Genomic DNA, 26,935 nt, shown 5'->3' with positions numbered 1-26,935 from the left:
TATATATATATATATTTCTTTTAACACCCTAGATGAGTGCAGAAAAGTCAACTTTGGCTGATATAAGGGAAAACTCCCTTATAGTGAGAGCTGTCCAAAAGTGGAATGGGCTATCTCATCCCCAGAGACCTTTTAAGTGAAAACCGAATGAGTGGGATGTCACAGAGGAAATTTCTACTTAGTTCTGGATTGAAGTAGAGAAACTCTCATTCTGAGAGTCTGCGATTAATTTGGTAGGCAGAAGGAAAAAGAGGCCACACACCACTTCCTAAGGGTTCTTGTCATTTGCTCTAGTAAAAGGATTAAGTGAGTAAGATGAGAAGCTCATAAATTAATCTCTTCAAAGTTCTACAAAGGGGAACCTCCTCCTTCAAAGTACTCACCATCCAGACCAGAAAGAGCACTTGCCTGTGTTTCCAGAAGTGTAGTCCCAGAGCTACTAATAATTTGCTGATTGAGGAGCAGCCAGATAGCACAGTGCCAGGCCTGGAGTAGGGACGTCCTGGGTTCAAATGTGGCTTCAGATACTTCCTGGCTGTGTAACCCTGGGTAGGTTGCTTAACCCCAGTTACCTAGCCCTTACCACTCTTCTGTCTTGGAACTAACGTACAGCATTAATTCTAAGATGGAAGGTAAGGGTCTTGGGGGGGGGGGGGGGGGGAAGAGAATGAGAATGGAGAATCAGAATAGGTAAGAAGTAGCTCCAGTATTATCCTTGTGTCTGACTCTATTTATTGTGCTCTCTTCAGAAAATAAGCAAACATGGGTCCTCTCCCACCTCCCATTGGATCAGTACCTTGAAACAGCCACAAAAACTCTCCCCAGGGACTCACGGCTGGCTCTCTCTTTTATGTGGTCCTCACAGCACTCTCCAGGAGCAGAAGGGAGAATTGCGGAAGCGTCTCTCCTACACCACCCACAAGCTGGAGAAACTTGAAACTGAGTTTGATTCCACCCGGCACTACTTGGAAATAGAACTGCGGCGGGCTCAGGAGGAGCTGGAGAAAGTCACTGAGAAACTGAGAAGGTGAGTCTCAGGCTGTTGAATAAGAGAGACAGACAAAGAGAATTAGAGAGAATGAAAGTTAGAGACAGAAATAAAAGATAGAGACAGAAAGAGAGAGGCAGAGAGAGGCCATCCCTAAAGATGGAAGGCAGGAGAGCAGCCTGTGTGCACAGGGTCTTCAGGAGGGGAAAACAGATTAATTTGAGGCAAGTATTTCTTCCAGAAATATCTTTCTGAAATATTGAAATCCTGAGAATGACCCATCTAAATACATGCATACTCTGTGTGACTTTGCTAACTAAGAACCAACTGACCAGTTGCCTTATATAACCTGCCTTTCTTTTTTCACAGAGACTTATTTATTCACAAAGGCCACCTTTCTGGAGAGGAGCTATGTCAGGGATCTGTGACCTCTAGACAGAGAAGTAGGAGGAGCACAAAAGATGTCAAGGGGTTCAGAACCATCACTCTTCCACCTTTGATGTATGTTGTGCTTTTTAAACCTCGGACAATTTATAGCACAGCCACCAGAATTTGATTAAGAATTAGAATTGATTATCTCTAGTCTTCTCAACTCTACTCCTGGAATCACTAGTCCTACTGCTATCAGCGAATTCCTATGAATATCACTTGTTCCTGTGTTCCTTCCAGGACCACCATTCTTCAGTTGCCTCTCATTTTTTGACATCCTTGCAGTTTTTCGATACTAACCTCTTTCCATCCTTGTTGTTGGCACTCACCAGCCTCCAGATCTTTCTCCTAACTTTTTCAACAACTTTTAGAACCTGATTCTACCTCATATCATGCCTATAACAATATTCATGGTGGCAACTCTTCTAAGAGTGATCAACTGACTTCTCAGTCTCTGCCACCTCCACTCCAGGACCTCCTTCTCTGTTCTTCAGCTACAGACCAACAGTCACCCCTTTGACCTCACCCTCTCTCAGAATGGAACCATCCGAGCAACTCAGAACATTGAACTTCCACAGTGATATGAATCCTTCCACTTCACCTCCTCCCTAACTCACACTAAACTTACTCTTTGCTTTTTTGTTGTCGTTTGATGGGAGAAGCTTTGGATGTAGAGCCAGGACAGGGCTTGGCTTGAGAGCTTAAGATGCTCTACTTTTCCAAGCTTTGGTATCTTTTCCAGGAAATAGGGGTAATAATAATACTTGAACTATCCATTTCACCATATTAAGAAGATCAAATGAGATTTTAGAAACGCAATCACATTCCAGCTTTGCCCTTCCTACTTCATACTTCTTTCTCACCTTCACAGAAATATTCATGGTTCTTTCTAGTATTCCTACAATCATTCCTCTGCAGGCTCTTCATTCTCATATGTTTCCTTTTACTGTGGATGTTTCTACATCTTCAATTCTGACTTTTCTTCAAGTTCCACATCCACATTTTCAGCTGCCTAAAGAACATCTCTACCTGGATGTCCCACCAGCAATTTATATCCAGTACATCCAAAGTGAGCTATTTATATTTTCCCTTACATCTATTTCTCTTTATAATTTCCACACTTCCATCATTAGTACAACTATTTAGTTTATCTTCCATTCCTTAAGATAAACCATGGCTCTTCTCTCTTATCTCTTTTCCCTCATTACCATCTGTCTGGACTATTACAATAGCTTCCTTACAGGTTTTTTCATGTCTACCATCAAATTAGTCTTCACATTTCTGCCTGAGTATTTTTATCTGTAAATTTGTTTGCCACTCCTCTGCAAGAATTTAAATTAGCCCCCTATTACTTACTGAGCAAAGTTCAATTTTTTTTTTGGCTTGGCTTTCAAGACTCCCTAGAATTTGGCACCAGCCTAATACTTCAGTGCTGGCTTTTTTCTCATGTTATTCCCCTTCGTATACCATATTCTCCAGACAAACTGGATAACTTCCTACCCCAGATTATAAACATTGCTTTCTGTTTCTTTGCTTCTGCTTAGATTGCCCCATCTGCCAAAAAATTTACTCTCTGCTCATTGAATTCCCTTTTGAATTCCTACATATATGTATGCATATGTAGAATATATATTAGACTTGGAAGATCCTTCAAACAAAGGCCATCCATATCCCAGAAGAATTCCTACAATAATAACATTCCTGATTAGTTATACAGCCTCCCCCTCAAGAACTCCAGGAGGTTACTACCTCTTTAGGTGGCCCATTCCACTTTGAGACAACTCTAATTATTTAGAAAGTTTTTCCTGTCATCAAACCTAAATTGATTTCTTTATAACTTCTGCTGCTGCTTCAGGTTCTGCTCACTGGGGTCCAGTATGTGAGGTCTAATCTTTCTTCCACATAACAGCCCTTTAGATCCTTAAACACAATTCTAGGGGCCCACCTGAACTTCCACTTCTCCAGGCTAGACATTTCTTGTCACCTGAACAGATCTTCAGATGATGTGAACTCAAGGCTGCCTTCTGCCAGATCTCTCTAACTTATCAGTGGCCTCCCTATACTTCAGGATATAGAATTAAACACAGGACTCTAAATGGGGCTTGGCCAGAGCAGAACACAGTGACTTCCATATGGCTTCCTTTTTCTAGACACTATGCCTCTTAATGCAGCCAAGATGGCCTGAGACTTTTTGATTGCTACATGGCATTGGTGATTCCTGTTGAGTTTATAGACACTTAAGACCCACAGATCTTTTTCAGATGAGCTACTGTCTAGCCAGGCTTCTCCCATTCTTTATTTTTATGGTTGATTTTCTAATCCAAATGTAAGACTTTACATTTATCCCTATTGAATTTCATCTATTTTGTTCTTAATAGAGAAATGACTCCATCCATTGGGTTATCCTTCCTTCCAAAATAAGTGTCATTTATAGATTTTTATAAGCATTTCATCTTCGTCTTTATCCAAGACATTGATAAAAAAAAATATTAGGCATGGGGGGTGAAGGGGAAAGTAAGAGCATGAATTATATAGCCATGTTAACTTTTCTAAAAAATAAATATTAATAAATGTTTAAAAATAAAAATAAAAAAAATTAGGCATCAAAAGGCCAAACAAATTTATGGGGCAATGGAGACCTGCCAAGTTAACTTTGAACCATTTGAGGCAACTCTTTTGAGTCTGCGTTTGACTAGTTAACAAGTCACAAATTTATCTAACTGCAGTTTTATCTAGTTCAAACACATTCATCATATTCATAAGAATATCACAAGATAGTTTATCAAAGGCTTTTATAAAGTTTCAGTATCAGTAGTACCCTCTCTTCCAAGAAGCCTTTCCTGAAACTCCTATCAGAATAGACATTTCTCCTTGAACCTCACAGCATCCTTTTTTTGGTGGTGGCTTACATCCCCTATTTCCTCCCTAACTTGCTCCCTCTGTAGCTACTACAACCCTGAATGAAAAAGCTCAGGGTCCTTCTGACACTCACTGGCCACATACCCTTGTAGAAGTCACTTCTTTTGATCTCCCCTTGCCCCAGTTATATGGTAGAGAAAGTAATCCCTGCCCTGCCATTATCATAAAACCATTGTGAGGCTCAAAAGGATGGAATTAACCAAACTGCTAAAACTTTCCATTGTTCAAGCAGTCTGGTTAACTGAGGATTCATTGAAATCCACAAACATTATTGTGTGCCAAGTACTCTGCAGGGTTCTAGAAGAGATAAAAAGATTAGAGGGGCCAGTAAGAATAGAGTGCCAGGGCTGGAGTGGGGAGGACCTGGCTTCAAATCTAGCCTCAGACATGAAATTCCTAGCTAAGGGACTCTGGGTAAATTATTACTTAACCCTACTTGCCTAGTCCTTGCCCTTCCATCTTAGAGTATTACTAGGTTAGAAAGTAAGGGTTAAAAAAAAAAGATTAGATGACAGTCCTTATCCTTATGGGACTTATTCTTTATTAAGACTATGACACTTAACGTTTAGAGAACTGGAATATAAAATAATCTGTAGTTAAAAAGAGAACAAGAAGCAGTTATATGAAGCCTGAGAAAAAGAGACATCATCTATCAGAAGAGAGTCAGCTTGGAGTAGAGGAAAGAATGTGGGGCATGCATTCGGAAATGATCTGGGCACCTAGGAGCCATGTGCCTATGCGCAAATCATTTCACTTATACAAACCTCAGTCTTCTTATCTGTGAAACGGAGATAATAATCCCCCTACTTTGCAGGATTGTTGTGAGGCTCAGATTAGATATTGTATGTAATGTGCTTTTTGCAAACCTGAAATCAGGATATAAATGTCAGCTATCATTATCCTCCTTTCAGACTGAGAGAAGAAGGAAAGGCTATGTAAGCAGGTGGCATTTCAGCTGGGTCATTGTGTGGGTGATGATATTTGGAATGGGAATAATAATACTTCCACTCTCTGCCTCACAGAGTTGTTGTGAGAAAAGGGCTTTGTAAACCAGAAAGCATTAAAGAAATGAGAGGAGTGGTTATTATCTTCGTACACCCACTTCTTTATGTCAATGTATATTTTATGGATGATTTGCTTCACTTTTTCCACTTGATGGGCACCGCCGATCCTTCTTCCATGAGAGCAGCAGAACCTGAGAGGCCAACTCAAGGTTACTGTGTTTACTGAAAGCTTAAGCTTTACTTTTCTCTGAGTGGAGCCATGAGCTGAGGAATTGCCAAAATCCCTCAGCGGGTCTTTTTTCCCTATGTCGGTAGCTCCCGTCACCCAGGAAAATCTTAACAGAGTAAAAACATGGAGGCTTCCTCCTTACTGGTCTTCCAAGTCTCCGCGGGAAATAGTGGCAGATGCTCTATCCTGGGTGTTCAGAGACCTGGAGGCAGTGCAGAGAAGTAGGAACTGATGTTGGGTTTAGAAAGAGGATCTAGGTTCAGATCCCAGATCTGGCCCTGATGACCTGTGTGATCTCGGGCAAGGCCTTTAACCTCTCTGAGACTCTTTGTTTCTTCACCTGTACAATAAGGGCAGAGAGCTGGCACAATGGATAGAGTACCACATCTAGAATCTGGAAGACTTGTCTTCCTGAATTCAGATCTGGCCTCAGACTAGCTATATGACCCTGGGTAAATCATTTAATTCTGCCTCAGTTTCCTCATCTGTAAAATGAGCTTGAGAAGGAAATGGCAAACTACTCCAGAATCTTTGCTAAGAAAAGTCCAAACGACGGGACACAACAAAAAATAAGGGAGTTAGAAACGTGATATATTTTAGCCATTTACCTTCTGCCTTAGAAACGTGATATATTTTAACCATTTACCTTCTGCCTTAGAATCAATACAATATTTCCAAGAGTGCTATGGGCTAGGCAAGTACAATTAAGTGACTTGCCAGGGTCATACGGCTTGGAAGTATCTGTGGTCAGATTTGAACTCAAATCTTCCTGATTCCAGACACTGAGCCACCTAGCTACCCTAGAACACATGATTTTAAAGGTCCCTTCCATTCCTAAAGCTATGATATTCTGTAGAACCCAAATTAGGCATTGCACATAGATTATGTGACATTGAAAATACTTAAGTCATTTCCATTCTTGAGTCCCCAGCTTCCTCCTAGAGGAGATGAGAGGGTAGGAGTAAAAGATCTTTGACATTGCCTTCTGGGATTAACAAAAACAAAACTTCCCAACAACTAGAATTATCCAAAAGCATAATAGACTGACTTAGTAGAAAGTGGATTTCTGTACACTAGAAGTTTCTAAGATTCTAGGAATCTATTACAGTCCTATCAGTCTAGCAGCCTGTCTGCCAGCTACTACTCTTATGAAATGACATTTCTTTGTTCCTGTAAAGCTCCTGAAGCTGCTATACCTAATGCACAGGACAGGATTAGCCTATAGCACACTAGGAAAAAGCTAGGCATCCTGGCTCTGCCTAAACTATCATCCCTGAAGAAATAATAATTCCAATGATAACTGATGTTTATGTAGCACATTACAGTTTGCAAAGTGCTTGGGGTATGTTATCTTGGCCACATCAACATAGTTAAACCAGGATGAGAAGAAGCAACAGACCCACCCCACTAACTCCAGTGGGAAATTATAGACACTGACCAGAAGTAGAGGAGGAAAGGGGCAGCTAGATAGCACAGATTGAGAGCCAATCCTGGAGATGGGAGGTCCTAGGTTCAAATCTGAACTCAGATAATTCCTAGCTGCATGACCTTGGGCAAGTCATTTAATCTCTCATTGCCTAGCTCTTACCTCTCTTCTGCCTTAAAACCAACACAATGTATTTATTCTAGGATGTAATGTAAGGGTTTTTTTTTTTTAAGAAGCAGAGGAAGAATCAACTGATAAAGGAAACAGACTAAGAGACTTCCAATTGCCATGGCCCAGGCATGGTTAAGCTCAACTTTCTTATTAACACAAACCCCCTCCCAGTTTACAAAAGACTATAAATTTCTTTCAGATTTGTTGACTGTATGGTCCTTTGCAAGATGCAAAGCCCTTTGTAAATGACAGAGGGTCTTGGTTTACAAAGTCCTTTACAGTTTACAAAGGCCAGAGAATATTGACAATCTGGAACATCTAAACAACATATCTTGGTAAGGTGAAACTTAATATGGAGAAAAGTCAAATCTTATGCCTCGGTTCAAAATTATTAAATTCACAAGTACAAGTTAGAGGGACATGTGACTTTACAAAGTCCATTTTAAGAATAATATTTTTTTCAAAAAGTTCAGCTATGTGGCTCAGTGGATTGAGAGCCAAGCCCAGAGATAGGAAGTCCTGAGTTCACAGGTCTCAGACATGTCCTAGCAATGTGACCGTGGGCAAGTCACTGAACCCCAACTGTCTAGTCCTTACTGCTCTTCTGTTTTAGAACCAGTGCTAAGTTAAGTATCAGTCAATTATCAATTAACCAATTAACTAGTTAATTTCTTTTAAAAGTAAGGGTTTATTTTAAAAAAAAATGAAGAAGAAAGATCTGAGCATTTTAGTAGATGGTAAATTCAGTATTAGTCAGGAGTATGATAATATGGCAGCCAACAAAGGCAATTCAGTCTTAATCTGGATTAAGAAAGCACAGTGTCCAGAACTAGGGAAGCGATCCTCCCTCTGTACTTTGCCCTGGATCAGATTCCTTCTGCAGTTTTGTGTCATTTCCACATCATTTTAGGAAAGACACTAACAGGTGAGAGAGTGTGTTCAGATCAGGATAGCCAGGATGGCAAAGACATTTGGGATCATGCCACGTAAGGCTCATTTGAAGAAACTGGACATTTTGCATGGAGAGGAAAAGACTTGGCATTTGGCAGACATGATAGCTCACTTAAGTCTTTGAAAGACAGTCACATGGATGAAGAAATAGATATTTTTCCTCTTGATTCTAGATGGGAAACCTAGAAAAGTATGTACTAGGTGTCATGAGCCAAATTTTAGAATTCATAGAACAAAAAATATCGCAACACCCAAAAGGAGAAGAGGCTGGCTTGACGGTGGGTAGTGGCTTTCACGACCTTTGGTTGAATGTGTTGGAAAGAGGATTTTTGTTTGAGTGTTAATGGGTTGGACCATCTAACCACTATGGTCCCTTCCAGCTGAGGTTCTGGGACAGTGTTTTGAGGATTACAGCAAGTGATTAATAAATGCTTGCCAACTGGCTGCCTTACTGACCAAAGAGCTTTGTGAACCTCATTTCATTTGTTCCTCACAGTGATCCTGTGAGATGGGTAGCCCAAGTCTAATTGTCCTCACTTTACAGATGGGGAAATGGAAGAAATTAAGTGACTCATGCACAGTCATTTAGCTAGTTAGTAGCAGAATTGGGCTTGGAAACCAGTCTTCTGAGTCCAAATTTGGCATTTTCTCTTCCCAAGCTGCTTCTCCTCATGCTGCCCACACACTAAAAATGCTGACCATCATCCTCATCTCCCCCACCAGCACCACCTTGGATTCCATTGCTGGGCTCCCCCAGCTCTCATAGGCAGCTTCCCCCTCTATCCTGCAAAGAGCGAGGCTTCCATGCCACTCCTGGGCCATCTTCCCACCATGGCACTATGCCTGGTACCCAGGGAGGAGGCCCTTCTCACCAATCCTCTCCCCTGTGTTATCTCTCCCTATTTGCTCCATGAGGGCAAGGATGTTTTTTGTATTTGCGTTTCACATTTTCTTAATAAAATTTTTGCTTTATTAAAATGTAACACACACTGCTTCACAACAACAATGCTTTGCATTTTTAGGGAGCTCCTTTCCTTAAGAAAAAGTAATGTGGTAGGTAGTACAAGTATAATATACTCCATTTTACATCTGGGAAAACTGAGACTCAGGGAGGTAAAATGACTTGTCCAAGGTTGCATTTTTTTATAAGTGGCAGAGACACATAAACCCAGTTCTTATTCATAAGAATATGTTCCTTGAGGGGTAGGCAGCTAGGTAGCACAGTGGATAGATTGTCAGGGCAGGCCTGGAGTGGGAAGGACATGGGTTTTAATCTGGTCCCCTATACTTTCTAGCTGTGTGACCCCAGGCAAGTCACTTAACCCTGATTGCCTAAAATTGATACTAAGACAGAAGGTAAAGGCTTTTTTTCCCCTTAAAGAATATGTTCCTTGAGGCCAAATAATCGTTTTATTGTTCTCTTTAAGTCTCTAGGGACCACAGTGTAGCCTTGAATTTAATCAGTAAACATTCAACAAATGGGACTTGAATCAACCACACTGACCCAGGACCTTGGATTGGAACCCACTTTTCATTTTCAAAAAGATGCATAGATTTTAATGAATTGAATTCATAGAATCATAGATTTACAGCCATCAAGGGAAACAGCATTTATTTAGCACCCACTATGTTCCAAGCACTGTGCTAAGTACTTTACAAATATCCCATTGGATCCTCACAAGGGGTCTTAAAACCCATCTAGTCCAACCAGATCCTTTTGCCTAGGAGGACCTGAGACCCAGAGAGGCTAAGTGGCTTGTCCAAGGTCCCACAGACAGTATTCAGTCAACTCATTGAATCTAAATCTAACGCTTTTTCCACTGCACCACATTGCTAGATGCCAGTGTTAGATTATGGGAATACTAAGACAAAAATACAGAGCATAACTGCCCTCAAGAAGTTTATTTTGAAGGGAGAGGGCAGACAAAAAATACAAGGTAACTATCAGTTAACAACAGGAGTTAACACTATAATACAGCCAAAAAAACACTAAAAAAGAGTATTTTGTTTGGGGCAGCCAGGTAGCTCAGTGGATTGAGAGCCAGGCCTAGAGATGGGAGGTCCTAGGTTCAAATCTGGCCTCAGATACTTCCTAGCTATGTGACGCTGGGCAAGTCACTTTACCACCAGTGCCTAGCCCTTACTGCTCTTCTTCCTTGGAACCCAGACACAGTATTGAGGGAAGAAGGAAGTTAAAGGGTTTTTTTTGTTGTTTTATTTAAAGGAATATTTTGTTAGACATGAGCCCTACACATGGGTGGTGATGATCCTACCGTATTCTGCCTTGCTCAGACCTCATCTGTAACATTAGGTTCAGAACTGGGTGCCATATTGAGGAAAGATGATGGCAAGCTGGAGTGTGCCTCAAGGAGGGTGGCCAAGCTAATGAAGAAACCAGAATCAGATGAAGGAAATGAAGGTGTTGAGCCTTGAGAAGAGGGGACCCAACTTGTCTTGGAGCATTCAAATGTTTATAATGTGTAAGAAGAGGTTAGATTTGCTCAGTTTGGCCCCAGAGAGCAAAACAAGGAGCAGCAATTAGATGCTATAGAGAACGAATTTAGACTCAATAGAAACCTAATTAATTAGAGATGCCCCAGACAGTGGAATGGGCTGCTTCGGGAGGTAGTTATTTCCCTCCAAAGCTCACTGGGAGCTGGGGGAAGGGGAGGTGCAGTTCTCTGCTCAGTTATAAGATGAACTGGACGGCCTCTGCCTTCTGCCTTTGAGAGTCTGAAGTTCTGTAATCTGATATAACTGCCACCTGAAGCCTGAAGTTCCTTTACAATGTCCCTGGTGGGTGGTCATGCAGCCTCTTTTTGAAGGCCTCCCGTGATGGAAAACATTACATACCAAAGCAGCCCCATTCCATTTTTGGACACCTCCAATTGTTAGGAAGCTTTTTCTTTATATCAAGCTAAAATTGGCCTCTCTGCAACTGCCACCCATTGTTCCTCTTTTTGCCCTTTTTGCCCAAGAAGAGCAATACCCCTTTGGATATTTAAAGACATCAATCATGATCCCCACCACCTCCCCTCCCCTCTCCACTCCTACAGTCTTCTGTTCTTGGGGTTAAAATAATTTCTGTTCTTATAAGCCAATTCTTATGATGGCATGGCCCTACTTTGCTCACTATCCTGGTTGCCCTACTCTGGATGCTCCAGTTAGGGATTGTCAGTTACTTTCCCAAAATGGGGTATCAAGGATTGAAAATAGGGCTCCAGAGGCCACGACCATCATTCATTTTAGCCTGCTATTAATGCACCTTAAAATTGAGGTGCCTCTTTTTTGACTGCCATAGCACACTAGTGCTTAATACTGAACTTTGGGTCCATAAAAACTATCAACTCTTACTCACAGGAGCCACTGTATAACCCCAGCTTCCCCACCTTGTGGCTTAACCAATTGGTTTTTGAATGGTAAGTGGCTGTCCGGTCTGGTTGAAAAGACTATTTTTTAACTTATTAGTCATTTTGTTTTGATTCAAGAGGTAATTATCAATAAACATCCAAACTAACCCACTTAAAAAGTATATTGTTCAGGGCAACTAGGTAGCACAGTGGATAGAGCACCAGACTTGGAGTTGAAAGGACCTCAGTTCAAATCTGACCTCAGACACTTCCTAGCTTTGTGACTCTGGGCAAGTCACTTAACCCCCATTGCCTAGCCCTTGCCTTTCTTCTTTAAATTAATACTAAAACAGAAGATAAGGATGGGGGAGGGGCGAAAGGTATATTGCCCCGCTTCCAAAAAAACCTGTTAATCATTTTTTTTGTCAGAATAGAGAAAGATATCCTTTAATTTGATAGCACACTGCTAATATTAACCATTGTGTCTAACCAGTTTTGCTTTTAAAAGTTTGTTTCTAAAGTGTTTTTGATCTGAAGTCGGATAGCCCAGAAAACTTCAGCTTTCAGTATTGACCTGTGAAGGACACTGTCACCTCCTGAAACAAATGTAAAACCTTCTGTGTGACATTTATTCCTGCCCTGATTTCCTTCTACTTCTCCAGTCTTCTTACACCTTTCTCTCTTCACCCCCAGAATTCTGCAATCCAATGACTCCTTGCTGTTCTTCACACGATATAACCATATCTCCACACTCCCGGCATCTTTACTCCCTGTTCCCCATGCCTAGAACATGCTCTCTCCTCATCGCTGACTCCGGGCTTCCTTCTCTGCTTTCATTCAGGTCCTAGCGAAAACCTCCATCATCTATAAAAAACTTTCTTGAACTCTTAATGCTAGTGGCTTTCTTCTATTGGTTATCTCCAGTTTAGCCCATCTAAAGAAGCCCATCTTGTTTGTATAGGGTGTTTGTGTGTTATCTCCTCCTTGATTAAGCTATGAGCACTTTCCTTGAGAAGGGGACTGTCTCTTTCATTCCTTTGTATCCCTAGTAGTAATCATAATGGCTGGCACATAATCAGTGCTTACCAAGGGTATGGGATCTTTGGGGGTATTCATGGAGGATCAGCACCTCTGGTATGAGGGTCTAAGGAGCCCTTTTCTGGGCTGTACCTGTGGTATCCACCTCTCATCCAGCTCTCACCTATGGCTCCAAAAAGGCAGTCACAAGTAAAACCATCTCAGCAGACAAGCTAAATCAGATTAAGGGTAACTGACAGCCTCAGACCCATCGGTGAGTTAGGGGGGATGTCTACCCCAAGCATGGGAAGACTTCTCCTAGCAAAATGGTCAGATGAGAACAATTTGTTCCCAAGTCCATTAAGGCAGCTAAAGTAGGCACTGTGGAACATTTAGAGCTTGGCAAGACCTCAGAGAAGCCATTCATCCTCTGCATTCTGGGTCATCACCAATCATCCTGACTTTTGTCCTGCCACTGGACTTAGATGACTTTGAAAGAGAGAATGAAGCTGACAACTTTGTGAAACTGCCTCACTTAAATCCAGTTAACTTGCAAGTCAAGACATCAACTGGTGACCTCATTGGTCCTTTTTGAAAACCAAGGTTGAACAACAACCACCAAATGCATATTGACCAACTCTTATCTCTTTCCCAAGACCAGCCTAGCCAGAGTCCACAGATGCTTACCACCCATTTGGCCAGATAGATGATAATGATTTTTTGGCCAGCTCAACTCTCAGAGACGAGTTGTGACTTGAACAGGTAAAGGATATTCACACAGTAGGAGAATCATGAAATAATGATCTCCTCAATCCCAAGGGTATGGGTGAAGAGAGCGCTTGCCCCTAAACTTCCTTTTAAAAATGGGAGTTAATGTCATTGGTAATTGGTTATAAAGGAGTACAGTTCTGCACACATGCCTCTTGGAGATGTTTTCATCAGTGAGGCAAAATAGTCCAGTGTTCTGAATTCCACCAGGAAGCAGAAACAAATTCTTCTATGACGATGCTTTTCAAAAAGCGTTGGCACCATGGGTCTCTGAGGAAAGAAAAAAATAGAAACTTTGTTGGGCACTAAAAAAATCAGCAAACTTGATTTAGTGCAGCCTGTATGCAGAGCACACAGGGCAGTGAACTTTTGTCCACTCCTCCACACATGTATAACCAGAACCCTCAAAGAATGGCATTTCAAATAACTGAGAATTTAAATCAGGGGAATCTAACCTTTTTTGTATCATGGATGCTTTCGGCAGTCTGGTGAAGTCTATGGACCCCTTCTCGGAATAATGTTGTTTTTTTTTAAAGCCTCACCTTCTATCTTAGAATCAATATTCTGTATTGGTTTATAAGTCAGAAAAGCAATAAGGACTAGGCAATTGGGGGTTAAGGGATTTGCCCAAGGTCACGCAGGTAGGAAGTGTCTGAGACCAGATTTGAACATAGGACTTCCCATCCCTAAGTCTGGTTTCTCTATCTACTAAGCCACCTACCTGCCTCAGAATAATGTTTTCAAATGCATAAAATAAAACACATAGGAAACAAAGGAAGGTGATTATATTGAAATGCAATTATTAATATATTTTAAAAACAAGTTTGTGGACCTCAGTTTAAGCCCCTGACCAAAACCTTTAGACACCAAAATTTTTAAGTGCTCCTGCTGTCGATGGCAGTTTCTGTGAAAGAGATGACACTTTCCCCTGCCTTCTTAAATAGTACATGTGCAATTTGACCTTCTTCAGTCTTAAGTCCAAAACTGAAGACCTTTGGGAAAATGAGAGTATTTTTATCACTGCCAAAGTCAAAGGGAAGGGATTGAGAAGAGTAAGGCACATCTGAAGAATGAGTGTCCAGCCATTCTCATTGTAACTTCTTCTAGCAGTCAGTCCTGTTCCTCCCCATAATTTGTTTCTTCTAAATGTCCATGAGCTGGGAAACTTGGTAACCAAGAAATATGTGTGAAAAAGAAATCAATAGGCTGCAAGTGAAAGCAGAGGAAACTTCTGAGAGTGAAGTTCATGAGCTTTCATTTATGTGCTTTGTAACAGCAATCCGGGGTACTCAGAGCCTTTCTTCCTACCTTCTTAACTTTAAAAAAAAACCTTACCTGTCATGAGCTACCTAAGTGCCTCTTACCTTCCTAACTTTCAATCGTTTTTTTTTTCTTCTGATAGATGAGATTACTGTATTGGTAGGCATAAGGCAGAAATAGAACCCCTAGGGAGGTGTTATGGCTGATTAAAAGGAAGGACTCCTTAACAATGCTGTCCAAAAATGGAATGAGCTAGCTTATGTAGGTAATGAGTCTCCCATCACTGGAAGAATTCAGAAAATATAATCCAATTCAACAAGCCTGAGCACTGGGGCAAACAAAAACACCAAAGCGGTTCCTGTTCTCAGGGACCTTACATCCAACTGGACCTTGGGTTGGGAATACAACATGTACACAAATGAGTAAGTTTTAGGTAGGAGGAGGGACAGAGCACTGATGACTGAGGTAACTGGAAGAGGCTTCATATAAAGAGATGGCACCTGAACTCAGCCTTTAGTAAAGATAAAGATTCTAAGAAATTTAGATGAAAGATTACATTCCAGGCAGCCTGTGTGAAGTCATATCCCAAAAGTAGGCAATATAGAATGCCAAGTTTGGAGAATGGCAAACTCTATTTTCCCCAGAGGGTAGAATGTTTGGAAATGGTATGGTGGAATCAGATTGCTGGGGGCTTTCAATGCTAGTCTGAAAAGTCTCTAATTTATCCCAGATTTGTTAGGAGGGGACTGACAGGGCAAAAAAAATTATCTTATGAAGATTGTCTTGGCAACTCTGGGGAAGAGAAATTGGAATCAAGGAAGTTGCCTAAGAAGCAATTATAGTAATCCAGCCAAAAAATTACAGGTTTCTGGGGGCAGCTGGGGGGCTCAGTGGATTGAAAGCCAGATCTAGAGGCAGGAGGTTCTGGGTTCTAATCTGGTCTCAAACACTTCTTGCCTGTGTGACTCCTGGGCAAGTCACTTAACCCCCATTGCCCAGCCTTTACCACTCTTCTGCCTTGGAACCAACACACAGTATTGATTCTAAGACAGAAGGTAAAAGATTTAAAAAGGAAAAGTTAAGGGATTTTGAACTAGAATAATGGTTATGTACATGGAAAGAAACAGGTGAATGTAAGTTGTGAATAGAGGATGGACAACTTGGCAGCTGACCAGATCAAAGGGTAAGGGAGAGGGGAAAATCATGATTAATTTCAAGGTTGTGACAGGGATATTTCTAAGAGAAAGAGGAGTGTTTGATAGAGGGCAAGTACAGAGGGAAAGATGAGTAGAGTTTTGAACATTCTGAGGTGCCTTTTAGTCATCAGTGTGGAGATGATCAATAGGGAGTTGGCAAAGTTCAAGAAAGGGATGTTCAAGAGAGAGATCTATGTCTGATATATAGCTTTGGGAGGCATCAGCATAGAGATGATAACTGATCCTTGGAAGCCTTGGGAAAAGTATGGAAAGTGAAGAAAAAGGTATAGAACAGTCTTGAAGGAGACCCACATTTAGAGAGTAAGAGATGGATAATGATTAGCAAAGAATACTAAGAGGGAACAACCAGATAAGAAGAGAAGCAGGAGAGAGCAATGGGATGAAAACTCTTATGGGGAAACACTAGTGGGTAACTTAAATATTATCTGAGTTCAGAGGAAGAGAGAGGAGACAGGACAGGGCAATAGACTGGGACCTAATAAGTCGGGGAAACACAAATCAAGAATGGGTTTGGCAGTTGGAGGGAGTGACAGTTAGGATCCCAACTGCCTCTCAGATCCACCTAGCCAGGGAGTCTATGAAAACAACAAATAACTGAGTAATACTGGGACAAAAGGATTTATAAACACAGGTTTAATAATGACTAGGAGTTAGGAATAATGGGGAGAGGCCACACTAACCTAAATACTAAAAGACCAACACAAGGGCTGGGAGATGGGTCAGAGGCTACACTGCTCTAACACAGACTATTACAGGCTGGAAGGGAATTGGGTTTCTCACAGAGTTTTGTCCATTTCTGCTCCTCTTGATGGTACTGGAAAACAGGTACACAGGAAAGTAAATCCAGGAAAGTTAAATCAAGAAGCTTGTCTCAGACTGGGATGTCCACCACCCCCGTTAGATCTTCTTGCTCACTTGATCTTTCATTGGCAAGTCTTCCTTCTCTGTGATAAATCCACACTCCTTGGGCTCTCCACTGGGACAGGTAAAAGTACCCACTCCCTGTCTCAGTCTTGACCAGAGTCCTCAAGGAAAGCAGTTTTCTTCCCTTCATTCCATGGTCGGAACTCTCAGATCTTTAGAGACAACCTGGGTGTTATTCTACATTAAATATATAACTTTCTAATTTCCTCATAACAAAACCAAGGCAGGAGAGGGTGTCTAGGGAGAGCAGTAGCTAAATTGTGTGTGTATGAGGATTGAGACAAGGTCCTTAGATGCAGCAATTGAAATAATGTTAACTGGGGCTGTTGGGTGGCTCAGTAAATAGAGAGCCTACCCTGAAGATGCAGGTCCTGGATTCAAATATAGCCTCAGATACTTCCTAGCTATGTGACCCTGGACAAGCCTAGCCCTTGCTATTCTTCTTCCTTGGAACCAATATTCAGTATTGATTATGAGAAAGGAGGTAAGTTTAAGGGGAAAAAAGATTATTGCTACCTATAGAGAAAAGCTTTAGAGTGGAGTGGTAAACTAAGAATACAGACCACTAAGGTGGATGGTCTTCTGTCAGGGCTGCTATAGAAGGTTAGACAGTCGATAAGTATTTATTAAATGCATTCACTTTGCTAAGGCCCAGTGATACAAAAAGAGGGCAAAACCCTTAAAGAGTTCAGAATCTAATGGGAGAGACAACAAGCAAACAGGTATGTACACACAAGCTATGGACAGGATCGCTAGGAAAAAATTAAGAGAGGTTGGGAAAGGCTTCCTATAGAAAACAGGAATTTAGTTGGGATTTAAAGGAAGTCAGTAAGCAGAAAAAAAGCAGAACATTCCAGGCATGAGAGACAGGCAGAGAAAATGCCCAGTGCCATATTGGTTAGTAATTACAATATTGTGAGCTCATGAAAGCAAGTATCTGGGTTTTATCTAAACCCCCTTAATTCCCCCCTGTTCCTAGCATAATGTTTTGCACATAGTAGGTACCAAATCTGGACTGATAGAATGACTGATTGTTTGGGGAGGGAATTGGATGAGATAATCTCTGAAGCTCCTTCCATGCTCTGAGATTCTGTGATCCTATTTGGTCCAGAAAAAAAAGTGTAAGTGCAACAACAATTATTATAGTTCCCCCTTCTATGGCACTTTTTTTTAAACCCTTGTACTTCAGTGTATTGTCTCATAGGTGGAAGATTGGTAAGGGTGGGCAATGGGGGTCAAGTGACTTGCCCAGGGTCACACAGCTGGGAAGTGGCTGAGGCCGGGTTTGAACCTAGGACTTCCTGTCTCTAGGCCTGACTCTCACTCCACTGAGCTACCCAGCTGCCCCTCTATGGCACTTTTAAGGGGAAAGAGAGTGAACATTTATTGAGTGACTACTATGTGCTTTACACATGTTATCTTATTTGATCCTCACAACAACCCTGTGACGTAGGTGATACTATATCTCTAGTTTATAGATGAAGAAACTGAGGCAGACCAAGTTTAAGTGTCTTGCTCCTAGTAATTGTCTGAGGCTAGATCTGAACTCACATCTTCCTGACCTAAGGTTCAGTGCTCTGATTCACCGGACAACTTAGCTGCCTAACATGGTAATAACCTTGTGAAGTCATTACTATTGGCATAATTTTCCCTATTTACTAGAAATTCAAGAAAGCTTCAGAGACAACATGACTTGCCCCATATCAAAAAACCAGTTAAGGTTGAAGCCCAAACTCCTAACCCAATTTCCCAATTCCAGGCTCATCTCTCTTGCCATTAACCATATTGTCCATAACAAGCACACAGATTTACAATGGAAAGGGTTCCTCTGTGTTCCTGAGGTGCCCAAACACCTAGTAGAAATGGAAGGCACAAATACTGTCTTATGATCCTATATTTCCCCTTCTGCTCACAGTGCCTTGCACCATTTTGAACCCCTACCCTGGAGGTAAATGTAGAATTTTTTTGAATGAGTGATGGAGAGCCTTTAGGGTAACAGAGAGAACAGAGTGAGATGGGCTTAATCTTGAAAGCCTTTCTTTAAGACCATATCATGAGAAATAAGATATATATGTGTGTACGTGACTTTGAAGTGTGAAACCTTAGCAGTGACTTTTTTTTAACCCTTACCTTCTATCTTAGAATCAATACTGTGTATTGATTCCAAAAGAAAATATCGGTAAGGGCTAGGCAATGGAGGCTAAGTGACTTGCCCACAGTCATACAGCTAGGAAGTGTCTGGGGACAGATTTGAATCCAGAACCTCCCATCTCTGGGTCTGGTACTCTATCCACACTGAGCCACCTAACTGCCTCAGCAGTGATCATTAACTTGTTTCCTCCCCTATACTGAAAATTCTGGATGATTATATTTGAATGATATAATAATCTCTCTTCTTTCAGAATACAAAACAACTACTTAGCCTTACAGAGGATTAACCAGGAGCTGGAAGACAAATTATATCGAATGGTAAGTTCTCAACTGGGCCCTCCATGGATGATGTGTGTGGTCTTGTGCCTGTGGTCTTTAAATGGCTGGGTAAGGATGAGCATTAAGACAACCCATTCTAATAGGCTTCAGAGGTGTTGCCATTGTTTACCCTTATACATGACTAGACAGCAATGCCCTCTTAGAGTTTATAAGACAGATCTCTGCCAAAATCTGCCTGGCCAAGAAAGAACCTGTGTGAAAACCTAGGACGAGAAACATTCTCCTCCTTTCTCTCATGCCACATTAAAGTGCACCAAATAAAATTTGGCATTTAGAAATCTGGAAATTATTTCAGATGATATCTTTGTGGCCATTTCATTCAAAGTTAATTCAAAGGAAAGGGAACCCACTCATGTCATCTCTGTGGACCTTTGATCTATTTCTTCCCCTGACATTCTACTGACAGCCCCTTTCTCTACTCCCTGTCACAAAGCCATAGAATGTTAGAGCTGGAAAGGACTTTAGAACCATAGAATATAGAATGGCTGAGCTGCAAGGAGACTTGGAATCATAGAACAGAGAATGTCAGAGCTGAGAAAGACCTTAAAATTATAGAATGTAGAATTTTAGAGCTGCAAAAAGTCTTAGAATCATAGAAGATAAAGTAGTAGATCTTCGTGGGGCCTTAGAATAGTAAAACATGTGATGCCAGAGCAGGAAGAGGTCTTAATATCATAGACTATGAATGTCAGAGTTGGAAGGGGTCTTTGAATCCTAAAATATTGAATGTTAGAAATAGAAGGGATATTTGAACATGGAATTAAGACTGCTAGTACTTGAACAGATCTTAGAATCATAGGACAACAAAATTTCAGAGATGGAAATTAGAGAATTCATTCTTGCCATTTTACAAAGAAGAAAACTAAGGTCAAGAGAAGTTAAGTCATGTTCATGATATCACACAAAGAATGAGTAATCTGTTGAATGAATGCATAAATAAAAAACTGGAGTAAGTTTAAGGCAAAAGTTAAATGACTCTAGTCAGAAATAGTTATTCTGAAACATATTTTTTTAAACTTTAAAAACCATTGATGTCTTTTGGTTTTATATCATATGTGTTTCCTACTAAACCCTTCTCAGCTCCCTTTCTAGAGATCCATCCTTTATAGCAAAAAATTTAAAAGAGAGTGAAAAATCCAATTCAGCCACACTAACCAATACCCCAACCAAGCCTGATGTTCTAATCCCATCATCCTATCCCTCTGCAAAGAAAGGAAATTAGTGACTTCTCATAACTATTCCTTGTAGCCAACCAAGTTTGGTCATCATCATTTCAAAGCATTCGGTTTCAATTGTTGGTTGTCTTTCTTTCCATTTACACTGTAGTTGTGTATGTCTTCTTTGGTTTGTTTCCTTCACTTTGCTTAGTTCTTATAAGTCTTCCTATGCCTACATGATCCTAGAGGATGATTGCTGGTGTCTAGCCAAAACAACCCTGGAGATTTCTGGGGGTTCTCTTTCCATCTGAGACTCCCTAGCAGTCATCAGGAGGAGTGTGAAGCATTTGAAGGAAGATGGAAACTGGGTCTGGTGCTGGTGACAGCTGACTCAGATATCTGGAAGGTAAGGCAGGGACCAGAGAAAGGGATACTGAGGTGGCTGCAGAGATAGATGGGATTTTGCAATTCTTAGGAGCTAAGGAACCGGGAAAGGAAGCATGATGGGAAAGAGAAATCTGTGACCTCAACCAAGCCATTTAATCTCCCTGGTCTTAAGTTTCCTCATTTGTAAAATGAGAGGTTGAGACCATATGACCTTTAAGGTCCCTTGCAGCCCTCGAGTAGAGAAGAGCTCTCGAATCTTAACAGGTGGACTTATCAAGTTTTACCTTCCACTCCATCCAGGGCCAGTCTTTTCTCTGTCTCCTATGCAGGCTAGACTCCTTTTTACTTTGCCTTGCCTATAACATTGCCTCCCTCAGTGGCCTCTGGCAGATTCCTTCTGTTTGAGTCTCTGTGTGTCACAGAAAGAAGAATGCTTGAAAACCACTGATTGCTCTTCTCCCTTAGAGCCTAAAGGAAACTATTTCACCAAATAATTTAGGGTCTGGGTCCTTGTTTAGCACCCTCTACCTCCCAATAACACTGCATTGTTGATTGGATAACAGCCTTCAGGAATTGCCCATGAAATGCTTTTGAACTATTTCCTCTCTTCATTCTTTATAAACCCTTACCTTCCATCTTAAAATCAATACTGTGTATTAATGCCAAGGCAGAAGAATGGTAAGGGCTAGACAATGGGGGTTAAGTGCCTCTCCCAGGGTTAGGAAGTGTCTAAGGCCAGATTTGAACCCTGGAGCTCCCATCTCCAGACCTGGTTCTCAATCCCCTGACCTGCCCTCCCTTTTCTTTTTTTTTTAGGAAAATATTGATGGCTTAGTGATATGTCTAGTTGACTATAATAATACATTTTTATTTCACTTAAAGTTTAAAGGATTTCTTTACAAGAACCTGCAAGGCAGGTATGATTAACCATATTTTACTGCTCAGGGAACTATAGCACAGAAAATGGAAGTCCCTTTTGATTCAAACTACAAATTCCATATTCTTTCTCTCACAGAATGTAAGAAGTCTTAAGGAATGGCATTGACATTCCTACTTATTTTCTATGAGGTTCCAGATGTAGCTAAGGAGGCATCCTGAGAGTCAAAGAGGAACTATAGGTAGAGGAAAATCACCGAGGCAGGTCAAGAATCAGGGACTAGGAGACTTTTTGATCCTGCACTAGCAGATCTAGACAAAGCCATCAGTGAGCTAGAGGCAGGAATTCAGGGAAAGAATGAATTCATAAATCGTGGGGGGTCAAGGCAAGCAATAGGGCAAGAAACTAAGCAAACAGCTCAGAAAGCAAATGAAATCTTGAAATAAAAGTAATTGATGCTTATATGGTGCTTTACATTTCAGAATGCACTTTACATACATTATCACATTTGAGTGTCATAACAAGCCTTCAAGGTAAATAAGTACTAGAGAAACTATTCCCATTTTATAGCTGATAAAAATGAAGACTTAGAAAGTCTAAGTAATTTGCTCATAGCTACATAACTATAAAGTGTCAGAAGCAAATTTTTTGCCTAAGTCCTCCTAAATTAAAATCCAGTATTCTATCTGCTGTATTGCTCTATGCCATACTATTCTCTGAGCAAAATTATAAGATGATAGGATCAACAATCTAGAGTTGGAAGACATCTAGTTCACCTTCCTCATTTTACCATGAATGCCTCTTTTTAAAATTCCTGCTGGGAATGGAATCAAACCTAAAATGTGTTCCATTCAGGGACTTTAAGTGGGAAGTAAGTCACAGTACAGGGCTTGAGATCAGAGGAGAATGATTCAAATCCCAACTTTGATCCTTCCTACCTGTGTGACTTTGGGTAAGTCACAAGCTCAGTTTTCTAAGACTCAGCTCCCTCATCTATAAAACGAATGTGTTGAATTAGTTAAGCCCTTCCACTCTAAATCCATAATCCTGTAGTCTATGAGATGTCTTCCAACTTTAAAATCTTACAATCCTATGTTCACTGGATAATGGATAAATGATGCATACATGAATGATGAATACAGGTAATTCAGGAAAGGTTCTGCCCCGATATTGAAATCAGGCTTCTTCCATGCCAGACCTCATCCCTTCGACCCTTGTAGAAGATGTGAAGCCATTGTCACTGTTTCCATGGAGCCACTGGATGGGGGGAGAATGGGACATGAGGTCAGCACAAGCTTCCCTTACAGAACAACCTAGCTAATGAGCCAGGAAGCTGCCCATGGAGAAGGAGCTCCAGGAAAGGACCAAACAGCTCAGGCTGGCACTGTGCTGCCAACCCAGCTGGAGGCAAGGTTAGCCAAGCCACTTAGTTCCACTAATTGGAAACAGATAAGAAACACCTTGTGCTAGGAGTCAGAGCAGAGAAGAGAGGACATATCTGAAAGAGATGGATGACAGTAATAGATGGAGAATTCTTTTCCTTCTGCCCTCAGACCAAGTGGATTAGGTACAAACCCTACCTAATGAAAAGGAAAGAGTTAGTATCTGAACAGATGTTTGAGAAAATGGGATTGTTTTCCTTCTTGCTTTCCAATCAACCAACACATCCTTTGTCCTCTGGATTTCTAGGGCCACATGCTACGGTCCAGGCTTCTATATCCTCTCCCCTTTCTATTGGAATAGCCTGCTGATGATCTGTTTGCCTTCAGTTTCTTCCTCCATTCACCTTCACCCGCAGATATTAATCTTCCTAAAACACAGCTATGATTTTGTCATTTCCCAAATCCCCTCTTTGCTTGCTATTCAGAGTCTCTACAGTCTGGGCTCTGCCTACATCTCACTGGCTACAGAATTTGCCTTCTTTCTAAGATGTCTTGAGATGAGTAGTGCAACTGGTTCATTAATCCATAATATATACAATGGATTTAGGCATAAGTTTCAATCAGACATAGCCCTCAATGGGTGTCATATGCTTTCCCAAATTGAAGCATTGTAAGGATGTAGAGGCAAGAGGAGAGCTGGATGGCTCAAGAAGATAGAAATCTACTTCCAGAGATGAGAAGTCCTGGGTTCAAATCTGGCCTTAGATACTTCTCACCTGTATGACCTTGGACAAGTCATTTCACCCCCACTGCCTAGCCCTTACTACTCCTCTGCTTTGGAACCAATACAGAGTATTGTATGGGTTTTTTTTTTAAAAAGGACTAAGTGGCAATAATGATGGATTTGGAATCAGAGTTCCTGCTTTCTGGTCCCAACTCTTTTCTTATGACCTGTGAAACTTTGGTCAAGTAACTTTACTTCTCTGGACTCTCAATATTCTCTTCTCTCAAATGGGGGTAAGGAGTGAAGGTAGAACTTAGGATCCCTCCCAGTTCTCCATCTGTGGTCCTAAGCAACAGCCATCTCTTTGCCTATCCCAAGCCATCATCTTCCTATAGCTCTCTCTCCTCTTTTCTTCTCTTTCTATACAAATCCTGCCCATTTTCAAGACCAAACACTATTGCTTCTCCACAAGACTTTCCTTGACTGCTGTGCAGCTTTCCCACATAAGGTCCATAACCTCATCCCAATACCTATAATACTCGCTACGTATTCTTGATTTGACCATGCTCATAGTGGATGTTTAATAAATGTTCAATTTCACAAACATTTATTAAGACACACCAGCTCTGAGCAACTGAGGCACTGAGAATACAAAGACACAAATAAAAAAGTCCCTGCCTTTAATGAATTTTCATTTGACTAGGGAATCCAACATGTATACAGAGTATAATACATGATCTTTTGAGAGGGAACATATACTGACACCTAAGGGGATTTGCCAAAGTTTCTTGGATGAGATAGGCCCTGAGCCAAGCCTTAAAAGAAGATAAATGTTCCAGAAATTGAATTTAGTTTAATCGAATTGAGTTATTGACTAAGTAATGGCTGAGTGCAAAACCTCCTTAGAATGACCAGAAATCAAATTAGGGCATAGGGAATGTGAAGTTAAAAATGGCTTAGAGAGAAGGAAGGAAAAAATGATGGACCAATGCTCCATTGAGAAGAGAGAAAATCATGGGAAGGAATCCAAAGATAATTCTGAATACAGTGTTTTTTGTAAAATTGCCAGCTTCTCTAGCCCATTGATTGTGGACTTGGGGGAGTAGATATAACAAGACTCCTGGAAGATGGAATGAGACTGTGGGGCACCAAACAGAAAAAAATCAGATATCTTTTGAAATAATTTTTAATCCTAGATTCGTTACTCAGTGAGTTAGCTACTTATCTCTCCCATCATTGTGTTATTCACAAATTTGATAAGCATGCTTGTCCCTTTCATACAAGTCAGTAATTTAAAATGCTGAACATGTACAGCAAGGCCAAGAACACTGTGCAGAACCACCATTAAAAAATCCTTTCATTCATCAGGATGTTTGTCCAAACAGCTATAAATCTGCCTGACTGCTCTGTCATCAACTCTACATCTCACCGTCTTGTCCACAAAGATCTCAAGAGCAAGTAAAAAGCCGTAAACTCATGAAGCAAATAGCAAGCCAGCTCTTCTCACATTTTCTCTAATATGAAAATCCACCATTTTAAAAACCACATCTTTAGTTACCTAGAATAATGGATGCTGTCAGAGCTGAACAAGACCCTGGGATTATAGCATACAGAATATTAGAGCAGGAAAGGACCCTAGAATCATAGAATATGAATATCAGAGCTAGAAAAGACCTGAGAACCATAGAACATAAAATAGCTGGGAAAAGACCTTCAGAATCTGAGAGCTACAAGGAACATGAGTCCAACCCCCTCATATTTACAGGTGGAAACTGAGGCATAGAAAAATCTGCTGAGTGCCAAACCTTGACCATGTCTTCTATAACTTTGAATCTTGTCCTGTTCCTAGCACAGTAACCCTTAATAAATATTCATTTAATTCCTCAAAGTAATGCAGTAAAATCAGAGGCAACCCCAGGGCTCCAGGCTACTGTTTTGTTTTGTTTTGTTTTTAAACCCTTGTACTTCGGTGTATTGTCTCATAGGTGGAAGATTGGTAAGGGTGGGCAATGGGGGTCAAGTGACTTGCCCAGGGTCACACAGCTGGGAAGTGGCTGAGGCCGGGTTTGAACCTAGGACCTCCTGTCTCTAGGCCTGACTCTCACTCCACTGAGCTACCCAGCTGCCCCTAGGCTACTGTTTTTAATAATGGAATTGTAATCAGCTTGAGGGAGGATCCTGATCTGGCTCTTCTCTTCTGAACCTTGTGGGAGGTGGCAAGAGGGAATGAATGAACAAGTATGGCTTCATTAAATGCTCTGTGGGAATAAGTATCATTCCATTATGCAACAAGTGATTGGTGTATCCAAAGTGAGTTCCTTGGTTAGCATCCATGAGCCCCACAAATGTGGGGGTAATAAATAACTCTTTTATAATTGTCCAAGGAGCAAATGGAAAATAACAAGAAACTCCTCACAAAATTGGTTTTAATTTCTCTGCTGGCATGTGTGTTCAGCTCATATCCCTAGCTGCAAGGATGTGACTGAAAACTGTTAAAAAATGGGAGCCTAAATGATCAGTAGGAAGGAGAAACCACAACATGGGGAACCAGAGCAAGGGGAGGAACCTGCAAGATTTTTTGGAGGGAAGAGTTTGACCACAAAGTCAGGGAAGCTGATCTGCTGGGCAGCAGGTTCCTTACTCCCAAAGCTCTTGGGGTCAGGATCTTAGATTGTCTCCATCAAGGTCTGAGAAGAGATATTGGTCAATGTGGAGGTGGTGGTTTGACTTGCCTAGCACATGAGGCCTCCTATCTCTCCGTGCCCTGTGGTATGAAATAAAAGAATAGAACAGTGAGCTTGCAGAAGTCTTCAAAAGCCAGGAAAATAGCATGAACTTTACTTAAATGATAGTTTCTGAAGCATCATTAACCTTAGAACTGAGGAAACAGTTAACGATCAAACAACCCAATCTCCCTCATTTTATAGATGAGGAAACTATAGAACATATGCCTGAGAATTTTAAAAAGCATTTATTAAGCACTTAATGATGTCAAAGTACTGTGCTAATGACTAGGGATACAAATTAGAAAAGTAAGAAGATGTTGTTTTTAGGAGCTCACATTCTTCTAATGGGAGAGTCAATGCACATAGGAGGGAGCAGCAGCAAAGGCCCAGTGGCAAAGAAATCAATCAATCCATCAACAATTCTTATTTTTTAACCCTTACCTTTTGTGTCAGAATCAGTACTGATATTGATTCCAAGGCAGAAGAGTGGTAAGGGCTAGGCATTGGGGATTAAGTGACTTGTCCAGGGTTACACAGTT

General features: G+C 41.0%; 1 protein-coding gene across 1 annotated transcript in view; it reads left to right on the top strand.

Annotated features, from left to right (window-relative positions):
* Positions 1-26,935, top strand: part of BEGAIN (brain enriched guanylate kinase associated) — a 111,733-nt gene that overhangs the window by 33,070 nt on the left and 51,728 nt on the right. Inside the window, exons 3-4 of the mRNA XM_044659904.1 lie at positions 866-1,027; positions 19,056-19,122. Of these exons, the coding sequence (XP_044515839.1) occupies positions 866-1,027; positions 19,056-19,122 (229 nt within the window). The remainder of the gene's footprint in view (positions 1-865; positions 1,028-19,055; positions 19,123-26,935) is intronic.

This window comes from Gracilinanus agilis, chromosome 2 (genome assembly GCF_016433145.1).
Source record: "Gracilinanus agilis isolate LMUSP501 chromosome 2, AgileGrace, whole genome shotgun sequence".
Taxonomy (NCBI): domain Eukaryota; kingdom Metazoa; phylum Chordata; class Mammalia; order Didelphimorphia; family Didelphidae; genus Gracilinanus; species Gracilinanus agilis.
Note: the sequence above shows the minus strand (reverse complement) of the source record. Positions and strands in the feature narration are given on the sequence as shown.